At 40.5% G+C, this 19,816-nt stretch overlaps 1 protein-coding gene across 1 annotated transcript; it reads left to right on the forward strand.

Annotated features, from left to right (window-relative positions):
* The first annotated feature begins 458 nt into the window (after window positions 1–458).
* On the forward strand, window positions 459–16,042 carry LOC137030185 (C-type mannose receptor 2-like). Its single transcript, XM_067400369.1, has 4 exons — window positions 459–495; window positions 588–947; window positions 15,178–15,510; window positions 15,675–16,042. Exons 1-4 carry the CDS (start codon window positions 459–461, stop codon window positions 16,040–16,042), a joined length of 1,098 nt encoding a protein of 365 aa, XP_067256470.1.
* Window positions 16,043–19,816: the final 3,774 nt, after the last annotated feature.

A 19,816-nucleotide genomic window follows, 5' to 3' on the forward strand; every position in this document is an offset into this window, starting at 1 on the left:
TTCTTCTGTTTCATGTCAGAGATGTAAATATTGTCCATCCTGAATGTTTAAATGTGGTGTGGACATAAAAAATGAGTGATGATGAATGAGGAAAAAGAAGAAATATAAGAACAAAAAAGTTGCAAATTAGGAGAAATAAATAAATATAGAGGAAGTGAATATGATATAGGGGTTTTCTGAGTAATAAACAAATGATGTGATGAAAGAGGGATAAGAGCAGATATAATGATCACATTGTTTGAAGCTGCAGACAGAAACATCAGACTCAGGACAGAAACACACGACCTCTAAAGTAAGAACAACTCACATGTTCATTCTTCAAACACAACTAGACTTTGAGATGTTAATATTGTCTGAATGATTGTGAATTTACTGTTTTTTTTAAATGACCTGATCATGTTTTACTCCAAGATGAATATGGGATTATCTGAGTTTTTCAATGTGTTTCTTCCTCAGAAATGGAGCAAACTCTATATTTCATTCTTCTTCTCATTGGTGAGTGTGTTTGTTGTTTTATTGATGGTTTATAGTTTCATCAGGTTTGACTCTGTTATGAAAAGCATTAAATCAAACCCTCTCTTTCACAGCTCTCTGCTCCGTATCTGAATGTGTTCAGCGTCAGTATTACTTTATAAACGTGAGGAAGAGCTGGACTGAAGCTCAGAGATACTGCAGAGAGAATTACACAGATCTGGCCACCGTTGACAACATGAACGACATGAACAAGCTGAACAAGAGTGTAAATAATGGACGTGTCTGGATTGGGCTGGAGAAGACGAGTGTTGATAAATGGCAGTGGTCTTCAGGTGATCCTGTGCTCTATCTGAACTGGGCTACTGGACAACCTGATAATGGAGATGAGAGGTGTGCTTTACTGGAAGATGGACAATGGCATGATTTTCCATGTAGCATCAGCTTCACTTTCATCTGCAATTCATCTAACAATGGTGAGTGCAGCTCCATACAATGACAGAAAACATTAATTTGTAAAGATACACAATATACTGTACAAAATTTGAATGCAATACTAAATTCTGCTACTTTTTAATCTGATCATAAATATAGGAGAGACTGTGGATCTTTTTGTCCACTTTCAACTTCTGTATAGAAAATAACCGATATTGAACGTTCTTTTGTTGTTGATAACTGTGGGAATCTGCCAATAGAGAGCATAGAGAATTATATTTTTCTGTTAGCTTTATACTGTAAATGATAAATTCAAAAATATCAAACCATTGTTTCTGTCTCAATGGTTTGAGTCTCCTACAACAGGTTTACATGCATGCAAGGTCAAAAAACACTTTAGTTTTCTCATAATTATGTTTTATTAACGTAGTTCGGGAGGAACAAGTCAAATAAGCTACACAATCATTACGTCATCTCAACCAGCTGTCAACAATCTGTAATCAACATCTACCCAATCGGCATGAGTTCAGGCCTATATATAATCACAGTCACGGACGCCCATTGCCAAACTGAATAACAGCTATCAATTCGCAAAACATTGTATGAAATGTATGGACAGAAAAGATGGCATCGATTTTACTGTATCAATTCAAACCCAGGTCCTCTTTTGCAACGTCTGAAGTAGTCGATCAACCAGAAACTGATTCGCAGTTATGACTGGAGAGTAGGATGTTTCTCTATGATTCTTTGCAGCCTTGTTACTCGGAAATGAAAATAAAATACATTTACTTTCACAGAATAGGACACAGCGTCTTCTTGACATGATGTTAACCACACGGAAATGCTATAGTGTTTGTGGACGGGTCAAGTTGTTCGTCGGCGGACAACGTAGAACATAGGCAGGCATTATGCTTATAGATTCATGGCCACAATGGCAGCGGCACTCTACATTAATGGAGAGGTAGTGGAGAGGGTGCATAGTTTTAAATTCCTGGGTCTCACTCTGTCGGAGGATCTGTCCTGGGGCAGTAACATCACCTCAGCTGCAGGTCCGGTCTCAGGTCTCAGGCCCGGATCCGGTTGACTACGGTAAACCTCGGGATAAACAGAAAGACTAATATTAGCTTAGATGCCATTCTTTTTCTGATGTAACGAGTACATCTGGTGTTATAGGAAGTGTTCCCGGTTCCGGCTGACCTAATTTATGCAGCCTAATAATACTTTAATGGATTTGAAAATATAAATATATAATGTGTTATGTGTATGCCAGGTTAAAGAGATGCGTTTTTAGTCTAGATTTAAACTGACAGACTGTGTCTGCATCCTGAACAATGCTAGGAAGATTGTTCCAGAGTTTGTGTGCCAAATAGGAGAAGGATCTACCGCCTGCAGTTGATTTTGATATTCTATTTATTATCAGCTGGCCTGAATTCTGAGATCGGACTAAACGTGAAGGACTATAATGCATTAAGAGCTCACACAGGTACTGGGGAGCTAAACCATTTAGTGCTTTGTAAGTAATTAACAAGATTTTAAAATCTATACGATGTTTAACAGGAAGCCAATGCAGTGATGACAGAACTGGGCTAATATGGTCATACTCCTTGTTCTGGTAAGAACTCTAGCTGCTTCATTTTGTACGAGCTGTAGTTTATTTATCAAGCGGGAGGAACAACCACCCAGTAGAGCGTTACAGTAATCTAGCCTTGAGGTCATGAACGCATGAACTAACTGTTCTGCATTCTTCATTGAGAGCATATGTCGTAGTTTAGATATATTTTTAAGATGGAAGAATGTGTTTTGCAGATGCTAGTAACATGGCCTTCAAATGAAAGATTGGTATCAAAGAGCACACCCAGGTTCCTAGCTGACAACGAAGACTCAACAGAGCAGCCATCAAGTCTCAGACAGTATTCTAGGTTATTACATGAAGAAGTTTTCGGTCCAAAAATTAGAATCTCTGTTTTTCCTGAATTTAGTAGTAGGAAATTACTGGTCATCCAGTCTTTTATATCAGCTATACATTCTGTTAATTCAGCGAATTGGTAAGTTTCGTCAGGGCGTGAAGAAATATAGAGCTGAGTATCATCAGCGTAACAGTGAAAACTAACGCCATGCTTCCTAATGATATCTCCCAATGGTAGCATGTACAGAGTGAAAAGCAACAGTCCTAGTACTGCGCCTTGCGGTACTCCATATTTAACTTGTGATCGATATTACATCTCATCGTTTACTACTACAAACTGATAACGGTCAGATAAGTAAGATTTGAACCATGACAATGCAATTCCACTAATGCCAACATAGTTTTCGAGCCTATTTAGAAGAATATTGTGATCAATAGTGTCAAATGCAGCACTAAGATCCAGTGACACTAATAGAGAGATACAACCACAATCTGATGATAAGAGTAAATCATTAGTAACTCTAATGAGAGCAGTCTCAGTATTATGGTACGATCTAAATCCTGACTGGAAATCCTCACAGATACTATTTCTTTTAAAAAGGAACATAGTTGTGATGAAACTGCCTTTTCTAGTATTTTTGATAGAAAAGTGAGATTTGAAATTGGCCTGTAATTGACTAATTCTCTAGGATCAAGTTGTGTTTTTTTAATAAGAGGTTTAATAACAGCCTGTAACGATTCTGGACTCATGGTAAGATCCGTATGCAGCTTTATTGAAGTTAGAGTGGTCGTACAGGCAGGGTCAGACAGGAGCAAACAGGAATCACAAGGAACAGGCAGAATCATGGTCAGAATTCAGGCAATGGTCAGAGGCAGGCAGATATCAATCAGGGAACAGGATAACAAAGCGAGGGTCAAAAGCAGGAACAGGAACAGACAGGATAAACACAGGGTAACGCTTGGAATTGCAACAATAGTTAACAAGACTTTGCGGTGAAGTGGTGTGTGTGACAGTCCTTTATAGTCCTGGTAATGAGTTGCAGCTGGATGTGGTGATTAGTGTAGTGATTGGTGGAGTGAGTGCAGGTGGTTGGCAGAGAGGATTATGGGGAATGTAGTCCGGGAAGTGACAGGAGCAGACGATGATCGTGACACAGCCAGCTTAAAAGTTTTTGGTACGTATCCTAGTGATAAAGATGAATTAACAATATTAAGAAGAGGATCTATGACCTCTGGAAGCATCTCTTTCAATAGCTTAGTCGGTATAGGGTCTAACATACATGTGGATGATTTTGATGATTTAACAAGTTTAGACAATTCTTCCTCTCCTAAAGCAGAAAATGAATTGAATTTTTCTTCAGGGACACTATGCAATGTCTGACACGGTACTGTAGTAGACGGTTGCATGGTTATAATTTTCTCTCTAATATTATCAATCTTGCAAGTAAAGAAGTTCATAAAGTCATTACTGCTATGCTCTTTGGAAACATCAGAAGTTGAAGCTTTATTTCTTGTTAATTTAGCCACTGTATCAAATAAATTCCTAGGGTTGTGTTTATTTTCTTCTAAGAGTTTTGAAAAATAGGCAGATCTAGCAGTTTTTAAGGTCTTTCTGTACTCAATCATTCTCTCTCTCCACGAAATGCGAAATACTTCTAGTTTTGTTTTCTTCCAGCTGCGCTCCATTTTTCTGGCTGCAGTTTTTAGGGCCCGAGTCTGCTCATTGTATCATGGCGTTGGATTAATTTCCTTAATCTTTTTTAAACGCAAAGGAGCAACTGAGTCTAATGTGCTGGAAAAGACAGAAGCAATAGTTTCTGTTGCAACATCAAGGTCTTCTAAGCTGTCTGGTATGCTAAGGCGATGAAACTGATTAGGAAGATTATTTATAAAGCGATCTTTAGTGGTAGAAGTGATGGTTCTACCATATTTATGGCAGGGAGGCAGTTTAGCCTCTTTGACTAAATGTAGTATACATGACACTAGATAATGATCTGAGATGTCGTCACTCTGCTGCAGAATTTCAACGGCATCAATATCGTTTCCATGTGACAATATTAAATTTAAAGTATGATTAAGACAATGAGTGGGTCCTGACACGTGTTGTCTAACACCAATAGAGTTTAGAACAGTGGTCTCAAACTGCCGGCCCGCGGGCCATTTACGGCCCGCCCTCCCCCTCTACCCGGCCCGCAACTGATCTCAAAAATAAAACATAATCCGGCCCGCTAAATTATTATTATTCTCGAGTTGCTACCTGTCTGATATGCAAAGTCGCCGTTCTAGAAAGTCGCATTCACTTATCGCGTCACATAAGATGTGATCACATTCTCCTTTCCAATGCGCTTTCGCTCCGGTGGCGTCTGTCGTTGCTATGCAACCATGAGCCGCGCTCTCAACCGCGTTGCTTCTATTATGAGCGCGCTTGCCTAAATTACACTCGACTTTAAGTCACGAGTGTCGATTTAAACCACCGAAACGCGTCTGATGCAACCATTAAACGTTACCAATGCTCAAACGGCATCTTGGACAAATGCGCTGCCTCTTCTGTCAAGAAACAGAAGAGTGTACAAATGTATTCAGGGATTGTATTTGTTCAGTAGCCTACATTGTTGGTCAGTGCAAAATTTTAATGTTATTTAAGCTAACAATAAAGTAAGGGAAAATACTTCCACTAAATATTAAAAACTAATAATGTATGTAACAATGAGAGATTTTTATTTTTTGGCAAAATAAAGTTGATATATATATATATATATATATATATATATATATATATATATATATATATATAGCTCCAGTTTTTTGTTTATTTCTGACCCCTCCACACCACAAGTGTTGATGGTTTTGTTCCTAAATTACTTTTTTTTTTTTTTTTTTTTTTATTCCATGCACCTTGTTGGATGTGAGAAGTTGCAGACTATTGCAGACCAGACCAGACTATTGCAATTAATAGTATATTAGTAGTATTATATTAGTAATAGTATTATATAATTATATTAAACTGTGTAACAATGAGAGAGACACTGCTGTTTACATGTATGGTAAATAAAATATTTATAGTATAGGTATAAAGATATTTTAGTAGGCAAAATTGATGTAAATGAGAAATAATGCAAAGGAAAGTAAATTTTCTGAAATGTTGCGCTTTCTTGCGCTTGAATGTTAATATGGCCCTCCTATGAGGTGTCAATCACAGAAACGGCCCCCCGCCAATTTGAGTTTGAGACCCCTGGTTTAGAGTAATCTGTAAATTCCAATCCCAATGAGTCTTTTTTTATTAGCTAGATGGATATTAAAATAACCAACAACAAGGACTAATTCTGATAGAAAATCGGCGAATTCTTTGATAAAGTCTGTATGGTGTCTTGGTGGCCTGTATACAGTAGCTAGCACAAATGTCAACTTACATAATGTTACGTAAAGCACCATCACTTCAAAGGAGTTATATTTGAAAGACTTCTGGCTGATACTGTAAATATTACTATAAATTACAGCAACACCTCCCCTTTTGTCTTTCTGACGAGGATTGTGTCGATAATCATAACCTTGAGGACTAGACTCAAGGACTAGAGGTCTTCTTAAGAGGCTGGATCCAAACTGAAGCTGATGTCCTCTCTAGTCAGCTCGGGACGGGTGTCCCGAGGTAAAACAGAAAAGCAAATAGAGAATAATTAGCGTAGCTGCTGTTCATAACATTAAGCAAAGATATGTGCAATTGATCTGACATGAAATGCATTATGTGAACGCTTGGTTAAAGAGATGCGTCTTTAATCTAGATTTAAACTGGGTGAGCGAGTCTGAGCCCCGAACATTATCAGGAAGGCTATTCCAGAGTTTAGGAGCCAAATGTGAAAACGCTCTCCCTCCTTCAGTGGACTTAGATATCCTAGATACAACCAGAAGTCCAGAGTTTTGTGATCTTAAGGAGCGTGAAGGATTGTAGGGCGATAGAAGATCGGTGAAGTACACAGGAGCTAAACCATTTAGAGACTTATAGGTCATTAGCAATACTTTATAATCGATACGGAACTTAATGGGTAACCAGTGTAGAGATGATAAAAATAGTGTTATATGATCATATTTTCTTAACCTGGTAAGAACTCTAGCAGCTGCATTTTGTACTAATTGTAGATTATTTGAGGAAGCAGGACAACCAGCTAGTAATGCATTACATTAATCTAGTCGAGACGTCATGAATGCATGAACTAACTTTTCTGCATCAGAAACTGATAGCATATTACGTAGCTTAGCAATGTTTCTAAGGTGGAAAAAGGCTGTTTTTGTAACATATGAAATATGATTTTCAAAAGACAGGTTGCAATCGAGTATAACACCCAGGTCTTTTACTGTAGAGGATGGAGTAACAGTACATCCTTCTAAATGCAGATTGTAGTCTGAGAGATTCTGTGTACAGGTTTTTGGCCCAATAAGTAATACTTTAGTCTTATCTGAATTTAATAGAAGAAAATTACTATTCATCCAATGTTTTACTTCTTTAATGCACTCTTTAAGATTGGATAATTTAGAGATTTCATCTGGTTGTGTTGAAATATATAACCGAGTATCATCGGCATAGCAGTGGAAACTAATTCTATGTTTTCTTATAATATTGCCGAGTGGCAGCATGTAGATTGAAAGAGGGCCTAACAGCGATAGTGGCACTCCATAATTTACTATCGTCATCTTAGATTTTTCCCCGTTTAGATAGACAAAAATTTTGACTGTCTGATAGGTACGACCTAAACCAGCGTAATGCCTGTCCCTGAATACCAGTGTAATTTTGTAGTCGATCTAGGAGTATTTTATGATCTATAGTGTCGAACGCAGCACTGAGATCAAGTAACACAAGTATTGAGACACAGCCCTGGTCAGAAGCTAGAAGTAAGTCGTTTGTAATTTTAACGAGCGCAGTTTCTGTGCTATGATGAGATCTGAATCCGGACTGAAATTTTTCATAGATAGCATTTTTTTGCAAGGATGAGCACAATAGGGCCGACACCACTTTTTATAGTATTTTAGACATAAATGGAAGATTTGAAATGGGTCTGTAATTTGCTAATACGTTTGGATCTAATTGTGGTTTCTTAACCTATATATGCTGTTCAACCTATATATGCTGCCACTGAGCCAAATAATGAGAAAGAACCAAATTGCATATCACAGCTATGCAGATGACACCCAGATTTACCTAGCCCTATCACCTAACGACTACAGCCCCATTGACTCCCTGTGCCAGTGCATTGATGAAATTAAAAATTGGATGTGTCTAAACTTCCTTCAGTTAAACAAAGACAAAACTGAAGTCATTGCGTTTGGAAACAAAGATGAAGTTTTCAAAGTGAACATGTACCTTCACTCTAGGGGTCAAACAACTAAAAATCAAGTCAGGAATCTTGGTGTGATTTTGGAGTCAGACCTGAGTTTCAGTAGCCATGTAAAGACAATAACTAAATCAGCGCATTATCATCTCAAAAATATTGCAAGAATTAGATGCTTTGTCTCCAGTCAAGACTTAGAGAAACTTGTTCATGCTTTCATTACCAGCCGGGTGGATTATTGTAATGGGCTCCTCACTGGTCTTCCCAAAAAGACCATAAGACAGCTGCAGCTCGTACAGAACGCTGCTCCCAGGATTCTGAGCAGAACCAGAAAACATGAACACATCACACCAGTCCTCAGGTCCTTGCACTGGCTTCCAGTTGCATTTAGAATTGATTTTAAAGTACTGTTACTTGTTTATAAATCACTCAATGGTCTAGGACCTCAATACATTGCAGATATGCTCATAGAATATAAACCTAACAGATCACTCAGATCATCAGGATCAAGTCATTTAGAAATACCCAGGGTTCACTCAAAGCAAGGAGAGTCTGCTTTTAGCTGTTACGCCAGCCGCAGCTGGAACCAGCTTCCAGAAGAGATCAGGTGTGCTCCAACAGTAGCCACATTCAAATCCAGACTCAAAACACATCTTTTCATCTATGCATTTGCTGATTGAGCACTGTGCTATGTCCGAACTGTTTGCACTTTATTTTATACGTATTATCTTTTTATTCTTTTAATTCCTTTTCCTGTTTTTATTTAATTTTTAATGTATTTTATATCTTTTATGTATCATCTTGTTAATCTGACTTTTAATGCATTATTGCTGTCTGGTTGAAAGAGCTGGGAGAATTAGGAAGAAATTGATTAGGTTAAAATTTGGTAAATTTGACAAACCATGGGGAAATTTAAGCTGTAGTGCATGGTTAAGATATCTCTGGATTACAGTCAGGACACTTTCCAAAGGGGGAAATTTCCAAAGGGGAAATTTGAACTGCTCTGATGAATGGATCTGTTTAGTTCCAACTCTGATGGACGACAACAACAACAACAACAACAACAAACTCCCTGAGACTTCCTAGCTCTTCCATCCAGATAGCAAAATTCTCTGTTTTTACTGTTATTTCTATTCCTTATATTCTATTTTTACTATTCTTTTTTATGTAAAGCACTTTGAATTACCATTGTGTATGAAATGTGCTATACAAATAAAATTGCCTTGCCTTGCCTTAATGAGAGGCTTAATAACTGCTAGCTTGAACAGTCGTGGGACGTGACCTAGAGATAAAGACGAGTTGATAATATTGAGAAGAGGCTCTTCTGCTACAGGTAACAGTTCTTTCAGTAGTTTAGTGGGTATTGGATCTAACAAACATGTTGTTGGTTTAGACGCAGTAATAAGTTTATTTAGCTCTTCCTGTCCTATTATTGTAAAGCACTGCAACTGTTCTCGAGGGGCGATAATTGAGGCTGAATCATAAAACTCTGTTAAAGGTTGTACATTTACAATTGTATTTCTGATGCTTTTGATTTTCTCAGTGAAGAAATTCATAAAGTCATCACTATTAAACTTTAATGAAATGTTTTGTTCTGGTGATGTCTGTTTATTTGTTAATCTAGCTACTGTACTAAATAAGAACCTTGGATTGTTTTGGTTATTTTCTATAAGTTTGCGGAGATGCTCGGCCCTGGCTGCTTTTAGAGTCTTTCTATAATGGGATGAGCTGTCTTTCCATGCGATTCTGAAGACCTCTAAATGAGTTTGTCTCCATTTGCGTTCTAGATTACGAGTTTCCTTTTTGATAGCGCGAGTAGTACTGTTGTACAATGGTACAGTATTTTTCTCTCTAACCTTTTTTAATCTCATCGGTGCAACAGTATCTAATGTACTAGTTAAAATGGTGCACATGCTGCTAGTCATTTTCTCGAGATCATGTGTGTGTTTAGGTACGATGAGCAGCTGAGATAGATCAGGCAGGTTATTTGTGAATTTATCTATAGTTGTCGGGAGAATTGTTCTGCCTAGGCGATATCGCGGTGCAATTTGACAAATATCATCAGTATGCAGTACGCAGGTTACGAGGTAGTGATCAGAGACGTCATCACTTTGCGGTAGAATTTCGGTTGGATTGATTCCATGTGATATAATTAAATCTAGTGTATGATTAAAACGGTGAGTGGGTCCACTGACGTTTTGTTTGACCCCAAAGGAGTTTAGTAAATCTGTAAACGCAGCCCCTAATGCATCTTTTGTATTGTCTACATGAATGTTAAAATCTCCAACAATCAGTGCTTTATCGACGTTGACCAATAGGTCTGAGAGAAAGTCTGCAAACTCTTATATCTTTTACACTTTATGAAATCAATTGAATGCTCTAATGTAATCTCGTTGTATTCTTACAATGACAATAAATTATTATTATTATATATTATTATTATTATTACCCAGGTATGTGTGGCCATCACAAAAGTGAGACTGTAATTACTGACGAATCATTTAGGCTGTTCAGAGTCGATTGTTTTTTTTTTTTTTGAGAGAGAGAGAGAGGGACAATAACTTTATTTATTGTGCACTTTCAGCTTCACAACTTTGCAGATCGTTTACATTCACAGACAGCTACATTAGACACTGCATGAAAGGTAATATTCAAAAATGCATAACACGGGCATTTTAACAAAACAGACATAAAATAACTTGTCCTACTATATTTATGAACTGGTTGGGGCCAGTTCTGGATGGTTTACACTGTCTTTTGGTCCATCTGGATGCCACGTTTGTCGATGATGTAATGATGATGTATGAATGGAGGTGGTGTGGCACTTGCACTTCTCCAACTTCAGGTATAGGTGGTGTTCTCTCAGCTTCTTGAGGACCTGCATCACGTGTTGGTGATGTTCAGCCAGGTTCCAGGAGAAAATTAGGATATCATCGATATAGACGCTGGAGGAACTCCCGGAATACCTCATTCATATAGCCCTGGAAGATGAAGGGTGAATTGGACAGGCCAATTTATTCATATTGGCCTGATGGTGTCACGAAGGCGGTCTTCCATTCATCTCCCTTGCAAATGTGAATGAGGTTGTATGTGTTCTGCAGGTCCAGCTTGGAAAAGATGCAAACCCCACGCAGCTGTTCTAATGCTGCAGGGTCCAGAGGAAAAAGGTAACTGTACTTCACCATCTGGGAGTGTAAATCTATACACGGGCACAAGCCTCTGTCCTTTTTGGTGACAAGAGGCTGGAAGCACCAGGGGATGTGGAAGGTTGAATGGATTGCTGTTGTAATGCCTCCTGGATATACTCCTACATGGCCTTTTGCTCTGGGATGGACAATGGGTAAACTCTACCTTTAGGCAGGCAGCAGGTCGATTGCACAGTCCCATGGCTGATGAGGTGGTAACTGGGTAGCCAACCGCTTGCTGAACACATCCTGGAACGCCCGGTAATCTGGAGGAATTTCCACCTTGCTCTCGGTCTCAGGACTTTCAAAGGTGACTTTCAGGGTGACCACTGGTGGAGAGTTGACAGAGCTGAACTTGGGACGACAAATAGGGGTCTTGATAACCGGAGACAGGGAGTAGTGGAAGCATGACCCACTCTATTGTATTATCTCACCAGAGTTCCAGTTTATCTTGGTTCATGTTGCAACATCCATGAGCACCCAAGGATGATGTCAGGGGTTGATCCTGATCTAGCAGCATGAACGAGATCTGTTCCGTATAGGCAGCCGATGCGGAGCGTCACGGTGGGGGAGAAGTGGTGGATGCGACCATGGTCAGCAGCTTTCCGCGGATTGTGAACTTCTCGATCTTGGGAACAACAATACCTTTTGATATTGAGTTTCTGGAGAAGATGGTGAGAGATGAAGTTACCCGCTGAGCCGGAGTCGATGAGGGCTGAAACAGAGATTTGTGGAATTAGAATATGCATGGTTGTTGTGGTAAGAGGAGAAATTTTAGGAGGTAGTTTAATGGTACTCACCGCTGGGCGTGGAGGTCAGATGGGACAGTTGGTGATGATATGACCTTCTCCCCCACAATACAGGCATAACTGATTCAATATCCTCCTTTGATGCTCCGCATGAGTCAGGTGGTAAGAGTCAACTTGCATCGGTTCAGGTGCTGAAGGTGCTACAGATGGTAAGGTGGATGGAGGATGCAGAGCGGGTTTATCAAGAGAGCAGGCTGAGAGGTGCTGTGAGACTCGGATGGTCTTTTGAATTAAATTCTCTAAATCAAAGATGTCATCATTCATTACCATGAGTTGGCAAATTTCAGCATTTAAACGAAAAGCAGTAAGCAGGGCAGCTTCATTCAAGCCACTTGATGCTGCTAGAGTATGGAATTGTAACATGAGGTGTAACAGATGTTTCCCTTCACTCAAAAACACATAAAATAACACTTGATTTCAATATTTACTCTCCATTTCCAGCCCTACGCAAAGCATGCTAGGAACTAACAATCACTACTAATGGTGTCTCTAAATAAAACCGCATAATTGAAGTAATTCTCTTAAAGGGGTAATGGGGTGCACTTATAATGTTAATATGATTTTTACATCAAATGATTGTCATTTTAAAAAAAGCCATTTTCTACCCTGATTTTAGCCCTCTGATTTGAATGCTTTGTTTGAAGGGGCGTGTCTGCTGTGAGACTTCAGTGTGAATGTCAGCTGACATCTTTGACATCTCTGTGGAACCCTCTCAAATACTTTTAAAATGTTTTTATGATTACAGCTATCAAGATTAACGAATCATGAAGAGAGTTGATTATTGCATTATATGTAGATCTATTCCCATCACGTGAAAGGTTGCATCGATGAGCATTGTAGCAGATGACAGACAGTCTGTTGACCATGTGAATGCAGTGATCCCATCATTGTAACATGATTTCTGCACTCACAAATTGTTACAACATAGTTACAAAAAAATAGTTACACCATAACTAGCAATGCACACATAAGGTATATAAAGCAAGTGGTTAATTATGTTATATAAGAGTGTCACTATAACGGGAGTTTTGGCAAGTGTCCAGACAAACTCATGCTGTGTGTCCGACAGCTTCAGCCATTATAAAGTTCTTTGATCGCTTATGTATATAATTTAATCACAATTTAAAAATGCATAAACATTCAGTACTTATCAAACGATCTGTTATAACAGACAAAGCAATATTGACCATGTAATAAAACATTACTCAAACTTGTGTGGTGCAACATTACTGTCGGATCCAATAAAGGTGGCCCGGGGTGGTGCAGATGGTGGTGAATGGCAGGAGGGAAACAGAAGGGACTTGAAGCAAGAGGAGCAAGGTGGGACCCAGTCTGCAGCCAGGCAGGCAGCCCATTGTGGAGCCGATGGATGGAGGAGCCATGGTGGTGGAAGAGCTGATGACTCCAGGGGGCTGACTGACAGAGGCAGAGCAGGTGGAAAAGGAGATCAGGGTGTAGCCGAAGAGCCGACAAGCAAAGGCAACCCTGAGGACCCGGAAGGCATTTCGATGCTGACGGCTCTGGCAACCAAGGTGCAGGTGGGGATCCAGAAGGCCATGGTGGAGCCGGAGCAACAGAGGATCAAGGTGGAGCTGGAGGGAGTGAGGAGCCCACTGGAGCCAGAGGGATGAAGGAATGATGAAGCCGGAGGAGTGCAGTCCTGAGGCGAGGGTAGGTCGATGAACGACCAAGGCAGAGCTGGAGGGACAACGGAGACTTGAAGAGCTGGTGGACTGATGGGCCAAGGTAGAGATGATGGAGGTAGGAACCGAGGTGGAGCTAATGGACCGATGGACCAAGGTGGAGTCCTGGTCACAGAGGCTAGAGGTGGAGACCGGAGATCCACTAATCACGATGGAGATTGGCAGACCCATGACGAGCCCACATCACCAATGGTGAGCTGAGGGGCTGACAGGAAGGCAAGGCAAGGCAATTTTATTTGTATAGCACATTTCATACACAATGGTAATTCAAAGTGCTTTACATAAAGAAGAATAATAAAAATAGAACATAAGGAATAGAAGTAACAGTAAAAACAAAGAATTTTGCTATCTGGATGGAGGAGCTAGGAAGTCTCAGGGATTTTTTGTTGTTGTTGTTGTTGTCCGTTAGAGTGGATCTAAATGGATCTATCCATCAGAGCAGATCTAAATGGATCTTCCTCACACGACAGGACCTGTTAAGGCACTTCAAACTGATACACAAAGTTTCAATCTCCCCTTTTGCCAAGATACCTCAAACTGCGCCACACAGCCCTAATCCCCCTTCCGGAGATATCTTATCTATGCAACGCAGTTCAAATTTCCCCTTTGGAAAGTGTCCTGACTGTAAAGCAGCGGAAGCAGTGGAGACGGGGATGAAGAGTGGGTGATGACGGGAGGAATGTGGAGAGGGAGTCTGGGTGGGTGTTTAGGGGCTTGTGTGCACCGCCCACACACACAATATAGCAACTCCCAGCACCGGAAGTGCCACGGACAGGGGAACGACCTCTGTGGTCATGATGGGACAGAAAGACAGTTGAGGATAGACAGATAATTCATATGATGATTGAAGACAGGGTATCTCAGAATAGAAATCCATTAAGTCGAATTCTTCAGAGCACAGCCACTGCTCACCCTCAGCAGTGTTGTTTTTGTTCTTTACTGTAAACTCCATCACAATTGCTGTAGCTGGCTCACACACCTGGTCAGACGTATAATGAAGTTCTGGCTCTGTGGCGATCCCGTCCGGAGTGGGGCTTTCTCTTCTCCGAGGCAAACTGTGAATGGAAAGTTACAGCTCACCAGCACACACTCCACAAAGGCAGCGAAATCTTTGTGTCTGAATCAAGTATTCTGGAGAAATGATAAAGAAACATAATAGAGAAATAGAAAGTTGTATTAAAATTATCACGAAAATTCATGAATGTTACTTAATGTTATATGAGCAAAATCAGTTGACACGTGTTTCTGATGTTTCTCTTATTCACATCAAACCATACAGCAGCATAAGAAAAATGAACAAACTGATTCATGAATTTGTTTCCATTGTTTTTCTTAAAGCAAACACAGGACTCGTCTTTGTTGATCAGGGGAAGAATTGGAGAGACGCTCAGAGTTACTGCAGACAGAATCACATTGATCTGGTCAGTGTGAGGAACCAGAATGAGAGTCAACAGCTTCAGAAGTTCATCAATGATAATCACATATCTGATGATGTCTGGATCGGTCTGTTCAGAGACTCATGGCAGTGGTCAGATCAGAGTAACTCCTCATTCAGATACTGGAAATCTGGTCAACCTGATAATAATGTAGGAAATGAAAACTGTGCAGAGATCATGAACGCTCAGGGACAATGGAATGACGTCTCTTGCAACTACCAGTTTCCTTTTGTGTGTCATGAAGGTGAGCAGATCCTCACAAACACACACAATCCATCCATCACCTCCAGATATCTTAAAGTTCACACTACATGTCTGACATGACAAATTCCTCCACAGTGTTTGTTCTGCATGTTGTTTTTGATCAGTCTCTCTCTAGTTTCTGCTTGTGGTTTGTTTTGTGTCCAGAAAAACTGATTCTGATCAAAGAGAATCTGACGTGGTCTGAAGCTCTGAGATACTGCAGACAGAATCATGTGGATCTGGTCTCGGTTCATTCAGAAGAGATTCAGCGTGACGTGATGAATGTGGTTAAATGGGCGTCTACTGAGGAGGTGTGGTTGGGTTTACACAACTACTGCCTTATGAACATGTGGCTCTGGGTGAGCGGAGAGATCGTGTGCTATCAGAACTGGGCTCCAGGGAAAGGAGCAGAACCGGAAGACTGCCGCCTCGAGAAGAGAAAAGGAGCAGTTCAGTCTGGAGGAGAACAGCGCTGGATCAGCCGTCCTGAGACTGACAGACTCAACTTCATCTGCAGCAGATATGAAGAGTAAAAAGATACGCGTTTGTGTGTTTAGATTTACTCTTTCCATTCTTCATTAGTTTTCTTATTTACATTTGTTTGATTTGTTCTTTTTAGTGAATCAAATAATTGTGTTTTAAAAGTCTCTGTTTTATTTCTGTATGTTAATCATCATGACATGATCTGATCTTATCGAAGTTTTCTAACATTAATGTTCAATATTCTTTAGATGCGTAAAATACTAACACAATATATGTCTGTCTTAAGAATATCTATGCATTTCTTTTGTGTTTATGTGTCTTTATGTTTTTCACTAATTTTATGTATATCAATAACTGGTTGAATGTGATTCTGTGAGCAGCATATCTTAAGAATAATATTGTTTGTGTTTCAGCAGAATGACATCTGATTTATGCTTAGAAAGGAAGAACTGAAGTGATGTCACAATGACCTGTCAATGTAACAAATGTGTAAAATTTTATATTTAATTGCCAATTTCAGCTTCCTGGAATAAATTAGGTGTGTGAATATGTGGGTATAAAAATGTGATTCTCAAAAAAATATTCTAGCTGTGTGCTCAGTTTATTTAAATAAAATAAGTTGAAACAACAAAAAAAAATTTTTTTTTTATTATTTTTATTTTTTTACTTAATTGTCACTCAATGTAATTAGTTTAAATGAAATTAAATTTGGAAAATGTTAAGTTAACTTAAACCATTTGTGTTGGGAATACATGAATCATTTCTGTTGCATTGACTGAAACTGGGCAGTGGATTTCTAGTTCCCAGCATTCTTTGCATAGGGAAAGATCAGGGGTCTCATTTATAAAACTTTGCTAAGATTTCATCCTAAAAGTGTACGTACGCGCAAAAGCTAGATTCTGCGTACGCACAACAAAAAAATCAGATTTATAAAACCATGTGTACGCCAGATCCTGCACACAAATTCCTTTATAATTCCCAGTCAGCGGAAGATTGTGCATACGTGCATCTCCACCCTGTCTCCTCCCTGAAATCACCATATATGGAGCTAACGACGCCTAGTTTTACTATACATAACCTCACTTGCATATAATTTCCATGCAAATTCCCATCCACGTGATACCATGGTTAACATTTGTGCCATACACATTACATTGCTAAATATCATCCAATATTCTTGTTTTAGAATAAATATATCAGAATATGCATAAAAACAAAATTGTAGTAAATACTTAAGATAAAGGTTTTAGAATAGAGTTGATTCATTCATTTCCACTGGCCAAATAGTATTTTAATTGTTTTAAACAATTAAAAAAGTTTTGCTGATAAGGTGAACATATCGTTTAGGAAGTTTATAGGCTATATTTTTTAGTAGAAATGGATAGGCCTACTTATTTATTGCAGTGTAAATACAATTGTCTTTCTCGGCGCTTCACTGAAGTATTTTAAAAAGGAAATGTGCAAATCTTACCGTTTTCCTCAAATTATATCCTTCATATACAGTGGTTGTTTGAAGATTGGATTGGTGGAATTGTTTGGAGATCCTTCACACGACATCAACACATCCGTGCAGCTGCGGTTTGGTAAGCTATTATCATTGGAATCAACGAACCGCTCGACCACCGAATTCAGCAGTGTATTCCATAATATCGAAGTTAAGTGTGCATCAATCGTCGTTCTCGCTAAAATATTTTGTATAACATCTGCAGTGTAGTTTAAAGAGGAATTATTGTGCTCCCAGCGCTCCTCACTGTGATTAAAGCAGCGTGTCACAGGAAAAGTGATAGAAAGTAGCACATCTACTATGTAAATACATATCACGTTTGACTAACTTCTCCATAATTACTGCATAATGTAATTTCAGTGCTTATCGCCATTAGTGAAAGTGTATCATTAATGTAAATGTGTTGATCAAAATGAAAACGTGAGTTTCCATGCGAGTTTAAATCATTCTTTTATTTATTTAAACTGTTATTGTGAATATGCACTGTAATTATGATTATGACTCATAATTAGTATTTAAAGTGGTTTTCCTTCATCTGCCGTCAGTCCCTCAGCTCACCATCGGTGTCGCCAAACTGCTGTCTTCAAAATTTTCGTACGCACAGCTCAAAGTTAAAGGTGCGCACATTCTGTCACGGTTCGCAGATGCATTGTTTCCTTCCTGTCGCGTGTTCTGTGTTGTGACAGCAGTGGGCGTGTATGTGGATGTGTGTGTGTGTGTGTGTGTGTCCAGGCCACGTGGCTCATCAGTGGAACCAGCTGCAAGTCATCACCTCACCAGCTGCTGCTCATTCTCGCACCCTTTATAAGCTCACCTCATCCTCTTCTTCCCTGTCAGATCGTTGCTTGGTGTACTGTGCTTGTTGTTCCGTCCTGTTCCTGCCCGGAGTTCTAGTCGTGTCTTCACCTGTTCCAGTTCGATGTTCTTCGTGTGCTCGTTTTATGTCTGGACCTTGGATTACTTCACACCAGCACTTCTCATCACAGCCACACCAGCCGACCATCTCAATCCCTGCGTCACCAGAGGCCCGTCTGTTCAGTGACTGTGTGCAATTCTGTCATCTTTATAAATAAACCTGTTAACTCGCATTTGCTTCCTGTGATCAATCATGACAGAACGATCTGACCAAGGGATGGAAGCAGCGAGTAACCCGCAGACAGCGTTGGAGGAGTTTATCAACCGTAGTATTCGCAGAATGGATTCCCAAGAGCAGAATTTGAACGAGACCGGGCGGGCGGTTCAAGCTTTGGTGACGCAGGTGTCCGAGCTCACCCAGCAGTTCCAGCTTCTTCGGAGTCCCGCTGCGCCGCCCACACCGGCCGTCCTCCCCACGACATCTGAGAACGCCGCCAGTCCCGAACCTCGTCTTCCGGTGCCAGAATCCTACTCAGGTGAACCGAACTTTTGCAGAGCTTTTCTAACTCGATGTGCTATGCATTTTGCATTACAGCCTCGAACTTTCAATTCGGAGCAAAGCAAGGTGGCGTTCGTGCTCACCCTACTCACCGGGAAGGCTTCTCTTTGGGGGACGGCGGTGTGGGAGAACCAAGATCCATGCTGCGCCTGCGTTCCAGGCACTCTCCGCAGAGATGAAGCGTGTTTTCGACCGGTCGGTCGCTGGGAGAGAAGCCGCCAGGTTACTGGCGGAACTACGTCAAGGAGAGAAGTCGGTGTCTGATTTTTCCATCGAATTTCGCACGTTAGCGGCTGAGTGTCACTGGAACGAGGAGGCGCAGTGGGACATGTTCCTGCATGGGCTGGCTGACCGTGTCCAGAAGGAGATCTACGCGCTAGATCTTCCGACTACACTCAATGGACTCATTGATCTAGCGCTAAGAGTTGATGCTCGACTGACCAGGGTCGAGCGGAGGATTCCGATCCACAGATCGCTTGGCGGAATGGAAGGTCCGCGATCCAGCGGCGGGGACGCGGTCAGCCCGATTCAAGATCACGAGCCCATGCAGGTGGGTCGAGCTCGGCTTTCCCGGGAGGAGAGGGAGAGGCGGAGGTCCCAGGGACTTTGTTTATATTGTGGCGGAGCTGGCCATTTCGCGTACAACTGCCCGTTAAAAGGGCAAGCCCGACAGTAAATATGGGGCTACTGTCGGGTGGGATCTCCGCCGAGAAGACCTCATCTACATCTACGCTCCTCCCGGTGAGATTGAGATGGTCAAATCACACACACGACTGCAAAGCACTGTTGGATTCCGGGGCCGAAGGTAACTTTCTGGACAGATCTTTTGCCATTAAACTCCATATTCCATTCAACCCTCTTACCAACAGAATTGCGGTGCACGCCCTCAACGGACAGAGTCTTCCC

Source organism: Chanodichthys erythropterus, chromosome 11, assembly GCF_024489055.1.
Source record: "Chanodichthys erythropterus isolate Z2021 chromosome 11, ASM2448905v1, whole genome shotgun sequence".
In the NCBI taxonomy this organism is placed as follows: domain Eukaryota; kingdom Metazoa; phylum Chordata; class Actinopteri; order Cypriniformes; family Xenocyprididae; genus Chanodichthys; species Chanodichthys erythropterus.